We start from the raw sequence: 19,002 nt of genomic DNA, 5'->3' as shown, positions 1-19,002 counted from the left end.
TCTCCTATTTCATACTAATGTTCCATCTCGCCTTCTCATTCCCTTTTTCAACAGGGAGAAATCCTAAATGATTTCTGGATCTTTTTTACTTCAGACTTCAGATATGGTCTTCTTTATGCATCTTAGTTTTTAAGCCAGGTTTTAGTGAAATAAAGATGTCTTTTAAGGTCTTTTCATGGGAAAACATCAATTAGGAACTCTGAAGAGGAGTTGTCAGAGAGTTGTACAAGTGGTAATATTCTGATAGGCACATATGTTGTTTATGCTCTCAAGTAATTTTGAATGGTACAAATAAAAAAATAGGAAATACCCATATTTGTTCTACTGGAAATAAAAATACTAATTCACTGGATTTGAGTTCATGTAATAATTGACAAAGCTTTTCCATGTGGTTATTCAGAGTGGACATGTAAAATTAAGTTACATTCTGGGGAGTCTTCAGGTGAAAATTATTAGATAGATAACACGTAAAATTTGTGTGAATTCCTATTTTATCTTTGGATGTTATGCTAATATTTCTTGATTTCACAAATTTGCAGCATATGAGTGATTTTGGAAGCATTCATAGACCTGGAATTGTTGTTGACTATCAAAACAAACCCACCAATGTGACAGTTGCTGCTGCAAGAGGAATAAAGAGAAAAATGATGCAACCATTCAATAAGCCTGGTGGAACCTTTATCAAGAAACCCAAGCTAGCAAAACCTGTGGAGAAGATGAGCCTCAGCAAATCACCCAGTAAGTAAGAAAACATAATTTCTATGGCTTAAGGTACTTCCAATTTTTTAAAAATTTAGTGCTTTTAGATAATTTTTTCATGTTCATATGACAAATTGCATAGTAATTACAACTGTAGAAATTAGATTTGTGAATCCTGGTGTAGTTATTAGTTGGTCACAAACATTGAAATTACCCAGAGATACTTTTTAAAAATGCACATGCCCTGGTCTACCTCTCTTCCCTAAATCCTTATTTAGGATGGAATCAGGGGCTTCTCACATGATTTTGATTCAGAGTTTTGTCTTGGGTGTTAAATTTGTTGTTGGGAGCTACTGTTGAGGATATAGTATTGTCCCATTACACAGAATCCCCTTTAGAGGACAAAGGGAAGAAATTTTTCATGGTTCCTGGTACCAGGAGATGGTGTGTTTCTTCTGGAAAATTAATTTGCTTTTAATCTTGCAGACATGACAACTCTTAGAGATAGTCACATTTCCAACTTTACATTGTTGAGAAAAAATCAAGAGCCAACCTGAAAATGAAATTCAGAAAACCATTTCATTCACGTTAACATCAACAATACTAGATACTCAGGAATAAATTTAACAAAAAAGAAGTGTAGAACTTATACCTCAAAAACTACAAAACATTGTTGAAAGAAGTTAAAGAAGATCTAAGTAAATGGAAAAACTACATAAGTGGTTCATAGATCTGCAGACTTAACATTGTTCAGATGGTTATACTCCCCAAACTGATCTATAGATTTAGCACAATCCCTGTCAGAATTCCACCTGACTTCTTTGCAAAAACTGACAAGCTGGTTCTAAAGTTCACAGGAAATTGTAAGGGATCTAAAACAGTGGAAACAATCCTAAAAAGAAAAACAAAATAGAAAGACTCACACTTCACCTTACTTGGAAAGACTCAGCATTTCTCAGTCATCAAGGCAAAAATAAATACAAAAAAAAACCAAAAAGTAATTCAGTGTACAAATAAAAATAGGCAGTATATTTGGTGTATAATATTTTGCTGCTCTATGTTTTCACCAAAGAATGCTGAAAAGACTTCCTTAGCTTCCTTAGCTTAGTCAAGGTATATCCTTGGCTTCATCTAATTTGGTCAAATGTACTTGATTTCATGTAGAGATACATTACACAGTTAAAAAATAAAATACAACAACATAGATGAGTAACAGAGTAATCTGCCTCTGAACTTTTTTTATAAAAAAACTTTACTGATTCACATACTCTACAATTCACCCATATACAGTGTGCAACAACCCATTGGTTTTTAGTGTATTCACAGATACATGCAAATATCACCATAATCAATTTGAGAACATTTTCATCACCTCACAGAGACTTGGTACCCTTTAGGCATTATTCCCTACACACACCACAGCCCAGAGCAACCACTAACTTACTTTCTATCTTTATCTATTTCTGTATTCTAGACTTTCATATGAAAAAAAGTCATGTAGAATGTGGACTTTTGTGACAGGCTTCTTTCACTTAGCATAATCTTCCAAGGTTCATCCAAGTTATAGCATGTATCAGTACTTCATTCCATTTTATGGCTGGAAATATTCCACTATATGAACATACCACATTTTCTTTATCCATTCATTCATTGATATGTATTTGGGTTGCTTCTACCTTTTGGCTACAATGAATAGCGCTGCTATAAACATCTGTATATAAGTTTCTATGTGAACTCGTGTTTTCATTTTATATATCCTAGGTATATATTCAAGAGAAGAATTGCTGAATCATATGGTAATTGTGTAATCATTTGAGGAGCAACATGTTTTCCAAAGCAGCTGCACCATTTAACATTCCCACTAGCAGTGTATGAGAGTTCTGATTTCTCTGTATCCTCACTAAAGACTTATCTGTCTTTATGATTCTAGCCGTGCAGGTAGTATGAAGTGATAGATATCTCATTATGGTCTTGATTTACAATTCCCTGATAACTAATGGTAGGGCATTTTTTTTCTTGTGTTTATTGGTTTATTCCTATATTTTTCTTGGAAAAATGCCTGTTTAGAGGCTTTGCTCACTTTTCAGTTGGGCTATTTGTCTTTTTATTGAGTTGCAAAAATTCTTTATATATTCTAGACATAGTTCCCTTTTCATCTGTGTGATTCGTAAATATCATCTGTCACTCTGTGTTGCCTTTTCACTCTTCTGATGGTATCCTTTGAAGCACAAAAGTTTTTAATTTTGATAAAGGCCAATTTATCTATTTTTTCTTTTGTGGCTCAGTTCTTTTGGTTTTCTATCTAAGAATTCCTTGCCAAATTCCAAAGTCATGAAGGTATACTTTTATAATTATAGCTCTTACCTTTAGGTCTTGCACTTTCACATTTGCATGTGGCTATCGTGTTGCCCAGCACCATTTGTTGAAAAGACTGTTCTCTCCCAAATGAATAATTTTGGCATCCCTGCTAAAAACCAGATGACCATAGTTTTATGAATTTATTTCTGGACTCTCAGTTCTGTTCTGATCTATATGTCTGTCTTTGTGCCAGTACAACAAGGTCTTGTTACCGTGGCTTTGTAGTGAGTTTTGAAATCATGAGTGTGAGTGCTTCTATTTTGTTTTTCTTTTTAGGATTGTTTCCACTGTTTTAGATCCCTTACAATTTCCTGTGAACTTTAGAACCAGCTTGTCAGATTTTGCAAAGAAGTCAGGTGGAATTCTGACAGGGATTGTGCTAAATCTATAGATCAGTTTGGGGAGTATAACCATCTGAACAATGTTAAGTCTGCAGATCTATGAACCACTTATGTAGTTTTTCCATTTACTTAGATCTTCTTTAACTTCTTTCAACAATGTTTTGTAGTTTTTGAGGTATAAGTTCTACACTTCTTTTTTGTTAAATTTATTCCTGAGTATCTAGTATTGTTGATGTTAACGTGAATGAAATGGTTTTCTGAATTTCATTTTCAGGTTGGCTCTTGATTTTTTCTCAACAATGTAAAGTTGGAAATGTGACTATCTCTAAGAGTTGTCATGTCTGCAAGATTAAAAGCAAATTAATTTTCCAGAAGAAACACACCATCTCCTGGTACCAGGAACCATGAAAAATTTCTTCCCTTTGTCCTCTAAAGGGGATTCTGTGTAATGGGACAATACTATATCCTCAACAGTAGCTCCCAACAACAAATTTAACACCCAAGACAAAACTCTGAATCAAAATCATGTGAGAAGCCCCTGATTCCATCCTAAATAAGGATTTAGGGAAGAGAGGTAGACCAGGGCATGTGCATTTTTAAAGATCTATTTGTTTGTTTATTTGTTTGTTTGTATATCTGAGAGAGTGTGTGCAAGTTGGAGGAACAGAGGGGCAGGGAGAGGGAGGGGGAAAGAATCTCAAGCAGACTCCTCGCTGAGCACGGACGGGCTCCGTGTCCAAACCCTGAGATCCTGACCTGAGCTGAAACCAGGAGTTGGAGGCTTAACTGATGAGCCATCTAGGCGCCCCAGGGCATGTGCATTTTTAAAAAGTATCTTTGGGTAATTTTGATGTTCATGACTGATTAGTACTATACCAGGTGATTCACAGGTTTAACTTCTACAATTGTAATTACCATGTAGTTTGTCATATGAACCAGAAAAAAATTATCTAAAAGTACTGAATTCATGATGATGGTATTCAAATGAGTGAAGTTTGAGAAATACTGGTTAGTCTCAAACTCTGATTTTTCTGGTGAGTTCAATTTAGATTGTGATCAAATAAACCTTGCATGTCTATACTTTATGAAGTGCAAACTGAAAAGGGAGAATGGAAAAATGATTTTTAGTTTTGACTTTTGCTGATATCCTAGCAAAAACTGATCCTAAAAATGAGGAAGAAGAAAAGCGACGAATTGAGGCTCGGCGAGAGAAACAAAGGCGCAGAAGAGAAAAAAACAGTGAGAAGTACGGAGATGGATACAGGTTTGTGTTTAGTAGAGTCTGAAAATTGGTCTCATTAAAAACAGTTTCCTAGAAAATGCAAATACATCAGTTGGCATGTGAAAAAATTCATAAGGGTCAAATGAAAATGTTTGATCAAAGATTTTTGGTATTATATGCATTCACTACTTAGAAAATATAAGAAAAAAGATTCCATTCATAATGGTAATCCAAAAATAAAAAATACCTGGAAATTCAGTATTCTTAAAAAGAAATACATGTCATTAACATGAAGAAAACCACAAAGTCTTGAGATTTGAATACATGGAGACATAGTGATATTCTTGGATAGGAAAACTAAATATTTAGAAATGTAACAGGTGTTGTCAATCTTGATTCCAAAGAAGATTCTGTAAAAGAAGAGTAAATGAGTAGGTACTAGCTTTTCTAGATAATTGAAACATTAGAAAGCTGTCATAGTTAAAAATATGTGGCACTAGAAAAAGGTTATTGGTATAATAGAATTATTAACTTGTAAATACATGTGTTATATGTAAGAATATAATAAATAGTAAAGAAGAGGTTACAAACAAAAGGGGAATTGCTTTAAAAAAGGGGGGAGGGATTGCTTGAACAGCTGAACAATAAGAAGAGAAATAGTTTAGATCCTCTTATACCATTGAAGATGAATCCAGGTGGATTAAAGAACCTACAAAATGGAAAATAACAGGAAATTAAAATAGAATATTTATAAATAATCACTGCAGAAGTTCCCCCCTCCCCAGGCTTAAAAGTTATAGAATAAATTACAAAGGAAATAATGACCACATTAGTTTAAATAAAAATATAAAACTTGAAAGCAAACAGACTTAGAAAATATTATAAACACAAGAAATGATTAATGTCTAAGATAAATATCGCCTAACCAGTATTTTTTTTTTTGAGAGAGAAGGAGAGAGAGTATAGGGGGAAAGGCAGAGGGAGAGAGAGAATCTTTATTTATTTATTTATTTATTTATTTGACAGAGATAGAGACAGCCAGCGAGAGAGGGAACACAAGCAGGGGGAGCGGGAGAGGAAGAAGCAGGCTCATACCTGAAGAGCCTGATGTGGGGCTTGATCCCATAACGCCGGGATCACGCCCTGAGCCGAAGGCAGGCGCTTAACCGCTGTGCCACCCAGGCGCCCCGGAGAGAGAGAATCTTAAGCAGATTCCACACTCACCAAGGAGCCTGATCCGGGGCTTGATCTCAGGGTCCTGAGATCACAACCTGAGCTGAAATCAAAGAGTCTGATGCTTAACTGACTGAACCACCCAGGTACCCCTGACCAATAATTTTTAAAAAGGAGGAAAACAAGATGCCCAGTACCTGATTGGTTGAAGGAACAACAGCTAGTTAATTTTTGGGAAAATGTTGAAACTCACTGTAAGATAAACTGGAAATTTAAATAATAGCATGGCATTTTGTTAGGAGAAAAGAAACATTGACTTACTAACAAGGATATAGTCAAAGCACACTATTATAATTTGCTGGTAACCAAATAGGTTATAATTACTGGGAAGCAATTTAGCAGGTTATTTATTTGTTTGTTTATTTTGAGAGAGAGAGAAGGAGGGGGGAAGGGAGGGGCAGAGGGAGAAGGAGAGAGAATCTTAAGTAGGCTCCACGCCCAGCACCGAGCCCCGTGTGGGGCTCCATCTCACAGCCCTGAGAGCCTGACAGGAGCCAGAATCAAGAGTCAGAAGCTTAACTGACTGAGCCACCCAGGTGCCCCCAATTTAGCAGTGTTTAAAAATGTCTAGAATTTTTTTTATAGTCACTGATCTCTCCAAGAAAATAATATAAAAGTATAAAAGTTTAATCTAAAAAGATGCCCATTACAGAATTGTTTATAATAGCTCCAAACGTGAAACAAATACCAGCAATAGCAAGTGGTCAAGTATATGTAAGTTTTGACACTTCCTATTATGGGCTCTTAGGCCATTGTCGAAAATGAAGGTTATAAAGCCTGTAGTAACATGGAGAATATGCAGGCAAAGTAGAAAAAGTGATATATACAATATATAAAATATGCATGGAAAAGTCTAAAAGAAAAATTTTTTGAAGGACAGTAATTGATATTTTTTTCATCATCTTTCTCTGAAATTACTGCTTATGCTAGGAAAATAAAGATTATAGAATTTAAAAATAAATTCAATGTATTTTCTATTCAGAATATAGTTTTGCTCTTTTTTTTTTTTAAACAATTTTTATTTATTTGAGATAGAGAACGAGTTAGAGAGAGAGTGCAAGAAGGGGGCTCTCCATTGAGCAGGGAGCCTGACACGGGGCTCGATCCCAGGACCCCAGGATCATGACCTGAGCTGAAGGCAGATGCTTCACCAACAGCCACCCAGTCACCCCAGTTTTGCCCTTTAAAAGTTAATTTGTCTTGTGTAGCATGAGGGGAATGAATATTATACATCAGTGAATTTTCTAGGTGTCTTTATGTTAGTTCAGAAGATAACATTTTAGGGGCGCCTGGGTGGCACAGCGGTTAAGCGTCTGCCTTCGGCTCAGGGCATGATCCCGGCGATCTGGGATCGAGCCCCACATCAGGCTCTTCTGCTAGGAGCCTGCTTCTTCCTCTCCCACTCCCCCTGCTTGTGTTCCCTCTCTCGCTGGCTGTCTCTATCTATGTCAAATAAATAAATAAAATCTTAAAAAAAAAAAAAAAAAAAGAAGATAACATTTTAAAAGCAGCATCTGTGGGGCGCCTGGGTGGCGCAGTTGTTAAGCATCTGCCTTCGGCTCAGGGCGTGATCCCGGGTTCCTGGGATCAAGCCCCACATCGGGCTCCTATGCTGGGAGCCTGGTTCTTCCTCTCCCACTCCCCCTGCCTGTGTTCCCTCTCTCGCTGGCTATCTCTGTCTCTGTCAAATAAATAAATAAAATCTTTAAAAATAAATAAATTAATTAATAAATTAATTTTAAAAAGCAGCATCTGCAGACCTTTCCATGGAGATATTTTTTAAATTGTCTGTTTTCTTCCATATAAAACAGGATATTTCTTGTTACTGCTTGGTTTTAGTATATATGTTGAATTTATTTATGAAAAATGTAGTAAAAGAAAATTCACTGGCATCTGAATTCCCAGATTTTTTTGTTTGCTTATACTGTCTTTGATTTTAGCGAGCTTGGTATTACAGTTGGCCCATAAACAACATGGGGGTTAAGGGCCGCAACCCTCCACACAGTCACAAATCCATGTTTAACTTTGGATTCCCACAAAACTGCTAATAGCCATCTGTTGACTAGAAGCCTTACTGATAACATAAAACAGTTGATTTAACACATATTTTGTATGTTACAGGTATTATATAGTCTGTTAAAATAAAGCTAGAGAAAAGAAAATACTAAGAAAATCCTAAGAGAGAGAAAATACGTTTACAGAACTGTGCTGTAAAAAAATCTGCATAAAAGGAACCTGTGCATTTCAAACTGCTGTTGTTCAAGGGTCAACTGTACTTGTATAATGTTTGTGCCCAGCTTCAAAAACCTTTTCTTATGTTCTTTCTGATTTGTTACTCATAATTTGTAAACAAGATTAAGCTTATTAAGAATTAACTCATGAAAAGGAGTTCTAGTTTTAAGAGGCAGCTAGTTTTGGTCCTTATGAGTATCTCTGCCACTTTGGATAGAATTCCTTCTTTTGACAGGGGTAGAAACAAACTGAAATGAACTCTGTTTCAGGTGTGTAGGACTCTGGAGATGTTTTACATTATAAGATTGATTTTTCTATTTACCCTATGAATACTTCCCCCTTTAAAAATTGTAGCTTTGGATAGGCTATATCCATGTTAATATAATAAATGTGTGACTTGGAGAAAATGAAAGAACTGAACTTTGATTTAGCTGTTTTCTCCATAACTAAATATAAATCTGAGGATATAAGCCAAATAATGTCAGTTTAATTAAATTGTCATTTTAGTATAAGAATCATTTAAAATAGTCTAAAATTATTTTAATTTATCAGAGCAGTTTTATTTTGAGGTAGGAGGGTAAGAGATTGACAGTAAATAACTATTCTTATGATACGTTCTTTTTGGCTCTTTGAATGCTTTCAATATAATAAAGAAGAAGGGAACCTGGGGGGATCAGGACAGGGTGTGACAGGTATAGACAACAGTATATGGGGAAGAGTGCCAAAAGAGAAGTACAAAGTGTCGTACAGGAGATGACTTCTCAGTAGGAGTGCAGGAAAATCAGGGAAATGGATGGAGGTGGTATTTGAACTGACTTGGGGGGGGTAAGATTGCAGTGGGAGCTGTTAGGCAGCCCAGGTAGAGGGCATGGCTCGAGGTCAAAGCAAAGAAGCAGGATGTTTCATTGATATTCAAGAAATGGAAAGCTGTGTAGATTGAAAATGAGTCTACTGGGGGTTGAAAAGTGTAATCTAATTTAAACAGTGAAGACATACTATGTGCCAGATACTGTTAAAGGTATTTAGTGGGTAAAGCCAAAAAGATACAGGAGAGATTAAAAACTTTCTTAAATGGCAACTGAAAATATTTTGACTTGGTTTTTGAGGCTTAAGTCCATGAAGCCGGTAAGTCTTTTGAGCAATGAAGTACTGTTACCTCCTTTAGGAAGTGACAATTATTGATTGAATTATTACTATGTGCCAGGAACTGTCCTAAGGGCTTTCTGTATATTAATTTTTTTTAATCCTTACAATACTTCTGTAAGGGTTCTCATCTCATTAAGATCAGGAAACTAAGGTCCAGAGAAGTTAAGTAATTTGCCCAAAATCACACAAGAGGACTGGGATATAAACCAAGCAGCAGGCTCCAGATCCCATAATCTTAACCAGGAAAATAAATATAATAGTGGTATAAAGAATTAATTGGAAAATGAAGACTGGAGACAAACCAGTTAAGAAACTGTTGTCATAATTCAAGGAAAAGGAAATAACAAAAATACATAAGACAGGAACACTTTATGTGAGGAAAAGGGGAAATTCATATTGGAGTGGCTCCTGAGCTTCTAAATTTGTCTCGTCCAGGCTTATCAGTCATCCTGAAGTGGTCCTTAGAGGGCAGGCTTTTGCTCACCCAAGAGCTCCAGGGGAGTGAATTGTGGTTGTCTGGTGATCCACCTGCTTTTGTTGATACTGCCTTGGTGGATTGCAAGCTCAAGAGTGGAACAGAACATAAGTAGTGGAAGTTTGGAACTTTGTATTTTTTGAAGTTTGCTTTGGCTTTCTAACTAGTCTAGGCTTAAAATGGATAGCTTAGGACTAGATTAAGTAGATCCACTGATTCCATTGTTTGTACCCAGAAGCTCCAGGGTGGGCCAGAAATGCAAAGTGGTATAGTAACAGTGTTGTCCAAATAGGTATTTAAAGAAATACTGGTTTTTCTGACTTCAGCTACATTTACATCAACCATAAAATGGAATAAAGGAAATCATTTATGCTGGTAAAATTAGTTTTATTGGTATGGTCTTATGAACTCTGAGTAAATAAGGTAATTGTTAAAGAAAAACTTCTTTTTTTCTTTATAGAATGGCATTCACATGTTCATTTTGTAAATTCCGGACGTTTGAAGAAAAAGATATTGAACTACATCTGGAAAGTTCTTCACATCAGGAAACACTAGATCATATTCAGAAACAAACCAAATTTGATAAAGTAGTTATGGAGTTTTTGCATGTAAGTAGTTGCTTTTAAAGTGAGAAGCACTTTATCCAATATTTTAATTTTTTACTTTTTCAGTTTCCCATCTCTTCCCCATTTTAAATTTCTAAAAATTTAGTTTACTGTTTACTTAAAGAGTTCTTAAAAAAAATTAGCCCAGCATTAGACGTGAATTCCTCTGTAATATATTTTAGATTTGTAATTTGAGAGAACATTTTATGTTTTTCATGTTAGTTTCTAGCAGAGGTGTCAGGAAAAGAATTCCATTAACAACTGTTTATTGATGCAGAATCAGCTATCATTCACTGAGCGTCTACTCTGTACCTTGTGCTGTGCTGGGTGCTTTCATTCATTGTTTCATTTGATCCTCATCACAACTCCTTTTTATCATGAAAGATCATGCTCAGAGCAGTGTAGTGGCAGTCTGAATTCAGAGCCAGAGAGTGGGTGTCTGTTTGGTGTCCTTTATATAATCAATGTGCGTTCACCAGTCAACAGATTTTATTGAATCCTTAACAAAGGGTGCTGTGCAGGGACCGAAGACACAGATACCACCCTCTGTGAACTAACAGTAATTGGAAAGAGATCATGCTCATATATCCACAGATGGCACAGTTAAGTTGAAGGGCCAGGAGTGAGAGTGTAGGCAGTGGGGTTTGGAGAAGGGGAGGATAGTTGGGGCCAGGGATGCTTGAAGAAGGGACTAGAGCTGGATTGCTAATTGTACGTACAGTTAATTTGGACAAAAGCATGGAATTGTTACGGGGTTAGAAATACAATGATCATTCCTTCATATCCTTGCAGAATTGTGTCCCTTTACAAACATTTCTTTCTGTAATTTCATTCCTTAAACTGGTTCCTAGTTGTCATTTAGGACTTAAGTACTCAACTGCCTTGAGATCTCTTAACTCTTCTAGCTCTCTTTGATTTCTCTTGTTCTTTATGCCTAAAATACATTTTTTTCTTTATAAATTTTTATTTAAATTCTAGTTAGTTTAAATACAATGCAGTATTGGTTTAAGGAGTAGAATTCAGTGATTCAGTGATACATATAACACCCAGTGCTCATCATAAGTGCCCTCCTTAGTACCCATCCCCCATCTAGCCCAATCCCCCACCCACCTCCAACCGTCAACCCTCAGTTTGTTCTACATTTTTGAGTCTCTCTTGGTTTGTTTCCCTCTCTCTCTTTCTTTTCCCTTCCTTTTTCTATGTTCATCTGTTTTGTTTCCAAATTTAATTTAATTCCACATGTGAGTGAAAGGAATCTGTTGTATTTGTCTTTTCTGACTGGCTTATTTTGCTTAGCATAAAGCTCCATCCACATCATGGCAAATGGCATGATTTCATTCTTTTTGATGGCTGAGTAATATTACACTGTATGTATATACCACATCTTTATCCATTCATCAGTCAGTGGACATTTGGGCTCTTTCCATAGTGTGGCTATTGTTGATATAAAATACATTTTGAAAGCAAAAACTTTTTATAAGTGTCTTAGTAATTTCTTTGTATTTTATGATAGTCTTTTACTGAATTGTAAGCTCCTTGAGAATAGGTATTAGTTCTTACATAACAGATATCATCTTCTGTAGGCTGAGTTTGGTGCTAAGCATATTCTCAGTGCTCACTGAAAAACTTTTTGGGTTTCTTCCTATTTTGTTTTATAGGAATGTATGGTGAATAAATTCAAGAAAACATCTATTCGTAAGCAACAGACAAATAATCAAACAGAAGTAGTTAAAATAATTGAAAAAGATGTTATGGAAGGTAAGTATTTAAACAAATTATTTTAGAAATTTACATGTGTTTTTTTACATACCATACTGTATTTCAGTGTAAATGATGCCTGCTGGAGTGATGGAGTACATAGTCAAATGTGGTAGGCGTGAGGTTATTAGAGATGAACTCTTTGACTTCCTCTTCTTACGCTTACAAGTTTATCACTACCATTATGTCTGTCACTTCAGTTACAAGAAAAATCAGCTTTTCCTCTAGATGGAAATGAATTCTTCCATCTGTCTTCTTTCTGTCTTATTCCTTCTCATCTCTTTAAGGACTTCTGCTTAAATAGTGAACTCTTCTGTTTTTTAGTCTTTCTTTCTTTTTTGATTCTGTTTCTGAAGCCTACGCTTTTATCTTTAGAAAAGAAAAAAAAAACAACTCCAAAGAAACAAAGAAAAAGAAAAAAAGACACTAGTTCCTCTAAAACTTGCTTTTCTTCTTGAACAGCTGTGCTTCTTTAAGCATAGTCCACACTGATCGGTTTATTCATTGCCCGTTACTATTTCTCCACAGTAGATCACTGGTCTCCTGAAACTGCTGTGATAGAGATTTCTGACACCAGCTTCAGTAGGGTCTTCTGAATCATTATCTTACTTCTACAGCATTTTTTACTGTTCTTTGTGAATCTGCTTCCTCCCCTGGATTCTGTGGTATATCACTGTCCTGATGTTCTTTATTCCCTTGCTGTTGTTTACTTGTGGTTTCCTTTCTCTTCGAGGCTTTTAGAAGTCGGTATTTCCCTCTCTTCTTCCTTAGTTCCATTATCTTCTCTTTTTGTATTCCTTCCTCATGATTCATCTATTTGCAGAGCTTCAACTAACACCTCTATTTGATTACTTATACATTATATCCCTAGCACAGACCTCTCGTGAACCCTAGTCTCGAACATCCAACTGCCTATTGACGTCTCTCTTTAGCAGTCTCACAAAATGCGTGCGTCAGAAAAAATTGGTATACTCTTTGAGCATCCTCCACCCCATAAAGAAAACAAAACAAAAACCCTGTTGACCTGTCTTTTATTTACCTTGGAAGGTGGCCCCACCACCAAGCCAGAAGTATGAAGTTAGTCCTAAGTAATTTTACTTTACTATATCTGTAACATTGTATCTTATCACTTCTGTCTTTTAAATATCTTCCAGGTCTGCTGCTTTACCTCTTTAAATATTACCTTTGTTCAAATCTCTATCTGTTCTCTTGGCAATTTTTATTTTCTTAACCAGTTTCCTTACTCCTAATCTTTCTTATCTCTAATTCTCCTGCATGATTTTTATTACTTCAAGAATTTTAGCTGGTTCCCCATCCTCTACAGGATAAATTTCAAATTCCTATATGCCTGGCATACAAAGATCTCCATGGTATAGGCCCCGCTCTTTTTCTCTCTTTTGTCCTTTCTTTATTCTCAGTGCCCCAGCCATACTGAATTACTTGCAATTCCCATAAAGTGCAATTTCCTCGCACCTTTCCCTTGCATATATTTATACCTTTACCTGTAATAAATCTTGATCACAGTTTTCAAGATCCAGCATGTATTTTGTTTCTTGTGAATCCAGTCTTGGCATCTTTTTTCCTATCCCTTCGCACCCACATTTATTATGGAAATTCTTCTTTTTTTGTTTTTTTTACTACAAAATCAACATTTGTTTTCTTTTATACTATGTTTTTGGGGGATGGCCTTCTAGGCCTCAGAACATGATTGTATAACATGATTAGGAAATACAATGTAATTATACTTTCTAATTTTATCTGTTATCCATATTTTTGATCTATATGTGCAGATTTATGAGATGTGGTAGAAAAAGTCAACATAACCTACATACTTTGATCCTTTTTTGGGAAGAAGGGGTTATAAATAACCATGGAAACAAAATAATAAAAACTTCTTTTGTCAGAAATAAGAATATGTAAATCATTACTTTTCTTATTAATAACTGGCTTTCTTTTGTAGGTGTTACTGCAGATGATCACATGATGAAAGTAGAGACTGTTCACTGCAGTGCGTGCAGTGTGTATATCCCTGCTTTACATAGTTCAGTGCAGCAGCACTTAAAATCTCCTGACCATATCAAAGGGAAACAGGTAAGTTTTGATTTATCTTAATGAAGTCATTGAATTATTCATCAATCCTTTATTGTCCTTTAAAGGCGGTTGTTTCACACCTCCCTGCTTGTATACAGCCCTATTAATCTCATGTGTAAAAAACTAAAGATACCTAGAGAGGCAGTGTATCCTAGTAGTTAAGCATGGTGGTTAAGATTGGACTCTGGAGCAAGAATTCCTGGGTTTGAATTCTGGTTCAGTATGTAAGTGTGGTAAGCAAGTAAATTAACTTTTCTCTGTCTAAGCTTCCTTATCTATAAAATGGGGATGCATAATCATTCTACTCTTACATGACTGTTTAAAGATTAAGTTAGTTAAAGTATAAAAAACACTTAAAATGGTACCTGACTGGTATAAGCATTATGTAGTGTAAGCTTACATAGTGTAAGCCTTCAGAAAATCATTGCTGTTGAATTGTTCTTTTATGAACACTTAAGTTGGTACAAAACAGTTCTATGAGGAAAGAGAGAGAGAGAGAGAGTGTGTGTGTGTGTGTGTGTGTGTGTGAAGTCAAAAAAGCAAGAAAAGATTTGATTATAACGTATGTTTTTCTGATGTCTGGGAAAAATAAACTAGTATTATCAGTTACTATCTATTGTTACATTTCTGAGTAGAATTTACTTATGCTAGGAAAGATGTACTGTTTTCTTTTTGATTGGCATATTTCTGCTCTTACATTGGTTGATTTCATTTAGTCCAGTTTATTTCAAATAAGTTTATATTGTGGGAAACTAGCTTGTTTGAGAAGCAAATGTAAAAATTCAAGTGTTAAAGACTTAAGTTTTATTTATTTTTTTAGATTTATTTAGAGAGAGAGAGAGCGAGAGTGTGCGTGTGCGCATCTGCGTGTGTGCACAAGCGAGCAGGGGGGAAGGGGCAGTGGGAAAGAGAATCCTGAAGCAGACTCTCCACTGAGAGTGGAACCTGACCTGGGGCTCAGCCCCATGACCTCAGCTGAAGTCAAGACGACTCTTGATGCCACTTAACAGACTGAGCCTCCTAGGCGCCCCTAAAGACTTAAGTTTTAAGTAGAGCATGACTGAGTCTTAAATTCATATTTTGTATTGATGTGATCCTCATTTAACTCAGACTTTGTTAGCCACTTTAAGCACATATAATCTTTTAAAAATCTTTGTGCTTTCTCTTCTCTTTTGAAATTCCCCTGACACCTTTTTGGCAACTAGACATTCTATATTATTGCCTTTCCTCCTTTGGATAATATAGTCTAATGCTAACTACCGTCCAGAGGACGACTAATTACTCTAGCAGTATGAAATTTTGATAGCATGAAAATTAGTAGTTGGAAGAGTTGGAGCAGGGCGAAGTGCATGTGGAGTGGGAAGGAGAGAAAGCAGTTATCTAGTAGATCTAGATGAATCGTATTTGGTGACTGGGTGTTTTTTAATGAGTCTGATTGGCTGGTTGAATCTCCATTGTTTTAATCCATGGATAATTTAGATTGTGGTCACGGTAGCTGTTGTTGCTTTATAGCTTAATTTGCGAGAAAGTAAATAATTTAAATCCAAGAATTTGAGCATACAGTGTTGTTTTAATTATAGAAATATTTTCATGGTATGGTTTTCAGTTACCTCAGTATGTTCTATTTTTCATAGGCTTATAAGGAGCAAATAAAAAGAGAAAGTGTCTTGACTGCTACAAGCATTTTAAATAATCCGATAGTGAAGGCGCGATATGAACGTTTTGTTAAGGTAAGATTTTAGGGCAAAGCCTTTTTAGCTTATATTGTAGTATCTTTATAATTAAATGGTGACATAGTAACTATGATGTCTAAATATAGTGCAACATTAGGAAGAATTTTACTTAATATCTTGCATATAAGTGAAACATCTTTTTTCCTAATTGTTGGGATTTGTTGGGTGAGGGAACAATGAGCCATTCCTCTCTTGTCCCTTTCTCACTCTGGATCATTTGAGAGATATGCAGGAGTCTGATAGATCAAAATGTCAGCTTTATTCTTGATTTTTATTTTATTTTTTATTTTTAAAGATTTTATTTATTTATTTGAGTTAGAGAGAGTACGAGTTGGGGGGCAGATGGAGAGGGAGAAGCAGACTCCCCGCTGAGCAGGGAGCCCAACACAGGCCCCGATCTCAGGACCCCAGTGTCATGAGCTGAGCGGAAGGCAGATGCTTAACTGACTGAGCCACCCATGTGCCCCTATTCTTGATTTTTAAGAAAGGACGACTTGGGGGATTTGTCTTACATGTGTAGTTACTGTGGATCTTTTGTATTTCATTTCTAAGTTAGATAAACTTACCTTTCCCCAGCCTCTGTTACTGGTTCAGCTAGATAGGCAGTAGGCTCCCCCTAATTTACCACATGGCCTCCAACAGGCTAGAATGCACCTTTTCTGTTGCTAGGAAGACCCAAAAGAGGGGACCCAGAAAGGACTGAGTTGTACATGCCCAGTGTCTTCTTCCAAGCATACTAATTGGATAAGTTGTTCTTCCTTGGATAAAAGTTGGAGGGGAAACAGGAGGTCAGATAGGCTGCTTCAGAAAAAGCTCCCTCATGGAATCAGGAGTCCAGAAGAGGTTTACCCTGAATGTTAGTAAACACAGATGTGAACAATTAGGTACACCTGGCACACTGCTTCTAAGAATTTTTAGCCACGTGCTATTATAGGTAATCCTTCTTTACATAAAATTCTTTGCATATTATATATACTTACTGTACAAATAAGAATTTACTATTATTTAGGAAATTAACAGAAATAACATTTTAGAGGTTAGCTTAATGAGTCTTTGTAAAACCTCATTTAAAATCATTCTACACTGAAGAGAGCTGTTATGTTGAAAATTTGTAAGTCTATTATTTACATTTATAACTTAATCTTGATTTTATAATCAAGATTAGAGAAGTTTTGTTTATCTTGGCTATTGTAGCGATTAACAGGTACTCAGTGAAGAAGCCTGATATATATATATATATATTTAACGACCATTAACTTATTCTACCTCAACCAAGTGACTTACAAGCTGAATAAATCTCAGTTCTTTCAGCTTGTTCCTGAGGGTCCTATTTTCTGATTTGTCATATTTGTCACTTTTACTACATTTCTTGGCACCATTTTTAAAAGGTGAATGCAGAAATTGTAACAGAGTAATGCAGTCCAACAACAACAACAAAAAAAATAGTGACTGCAGCCCTAATTGAAATTCAATTTTTTGGGAGATATGGCATCAAAAAGGTAAGAGCATCATTGCTAAATTAGGAAAAATTAGATTTTTATCCTTGCTATATCACAAACTTTTGAAAAGTTAATAATTTCTTTCTTTCTTTTTTTTTTTTTTTAAAGATTTATTTATTAGAGAGAGAGATAGCCAGTGAGAGAGGGAACACAGGCCGGGGGAGTGGGAGAGGAAGAAGCAGGCTCCCAGCGGAGGAGCCCGGTATGGGGCTCGATCCCAGGACTCTGGGATCATGCCCTGAGCGGAAGGCAGACGCTTAACTGCTGTGCCACCCAGGCGCCCCAATAGTTTCTATTGATGCATGAAAGTAATATTTAATGAGAGATGAATACAATTGTGAGTTTCTATGTAGACTTTCCAAGCTACACTTGACAGTTACTTCATGGAGTGAGAGACATCACTGGTGGGAATGTCTTGCTCATGTGCATATTGTGAAAGAAAGTACCTGAACTGAGAAGTCTTCTAGAATTTTTTTTACTGTGAATGTGATCCACAGACCAACAATATTAGCATCTCCTGGGAGTTCATTAGAAATGCAGTTTCATTTGAATAAGATCCCAGTTGATTCATAAATATGCTAAAATTCAAGAAGCACTGGTGTCACGGAACTCAGTGATACCCTTTGTTCAGCTTTCCTATCTGCTCTGTTCCCTGCTGTTATTCCCCCAGAACATTCTCTGCCCATGGTCAGCTCTGGTCATCACTTAAAACTCTTTCACCTTTAAGTGTTCTCAGTCTGACAAAATATCTTTTTTAATCATTGTCCCATGAAAATAATCAGTTCATCAATTTCCCCTGTTTTTCCAACTGTATCACCTTGTTCTGTCTTCACGCCCTGGTGTGGATACTCATGGTCAGGCCTTATAACAATGCAGTGCTGCCCTTCTAAAATTCCTCACTTACCTACCACTTAGCAGTTCCCAGCACTATGCCATCTATGGTTAGCTTTTTGTTGTTCTTGTTGTTAAAGATTTTATTTATTTGAGAGAGAGAGAGCGTGCACAAGGCGGGGGTGGGGGGAGGCAGAGGAAGAAGCAGACTCCCCACTGAGCAGGAAGCCTGACGCAGGGCTCCATCCCAGGACCTGGAGATCATGACCTGAGCCGAAGGCAGACACTTAACCCACTGAGCCACCCAGGTTCCCCTATGGTTAGCTTTATTAACTGTCTTGCTACAAATGTCATGGAATTATACCAGTACTGTCTGTTCTAGATTTTCACTGCAGTTCGCAGTAATTTTGTCTATTACCAATCAGTTTAATCTCCTTCCTACAGTGGCTGTTTCAAAGCTTTTCCACTCTTAACATATCTAGATTTCATCCCTACTCCCTTTACTTACCATGTTGTTACCACTTCTTTTGCTTTAGGAAGATTGAGAACATTAGACATGAACTGTAAGTTTTCTCCTTCCTGCATTAGATTTATGTACCTTACTCTCACCTTTATGGTTATCTGTGAAGAAAGATAGCCCCTTTTTGCCTTTCACCTATATTCTTGCTTCATTAGTTTCTCTCTCCTTGCTTGTATCTTACCTCTTCTCTGTTTTTTATTTTATTTTTCTACAAACAGACATGCTTATAAGTTCCCTAAGCTAAAAATGACTTTTCCTA

The 19,002-nt window shown here is 36.2% G+C and overlaps 1 protein-coding gene across 1 annotated transcript in view; it reads left to right on the top strand.

Annotated features, from left to right (window-relative positions):
• Positions 1–19,002, top strand: part of ZNF326 (zinc finger protein 326) — a 46,679-nt gene that overhangs the window by 14,789 nt on the left and 12,888 nt on the right. The window contains exons 6-11 of the mRNA XM_026497638.4: positions 540–738; positions 4,551–4,662; positions 10,167–10,314; positions 11,970–12,069; positions 14,030–14,160; positions 15,795–15,890. Of these exons, the coding sequence (XP_026353423.2) occupies positions 540–738; positions 4,551–4,662; positions 10,167–10,314; positions 11,970–12,069; positions 14,030–14,160; positions 15,795–15,890 (786 nt within the window). The remainder of the gene's footprint in view (positions 1–539; positions 739–4,550; positions 4,663–10,166; positions 10,315–11,969; positions 12,070–14,029; positions 14,161–15,794; positions 15,891–19,002) is intronic.

This window comes from Ursus arctos, unplaced genomic scaffold (genome assembly GCF_023065955.2).
Source record: "Ursus arctos isolate Adak ecotype North America unplaced genomic scaffold, UrsArc2.0 scaffold_12, whole genome shotgun sequence".
Classification (NCBI taxonomy): Eukaryota; Metazoa; Chordata; class Mammalia; order Carnivora; family Ursidae; genus Ursus; species Ursus arctos.
This window is presented reverse-complemented; position numbering and strand designations above follow the sequence as displayed.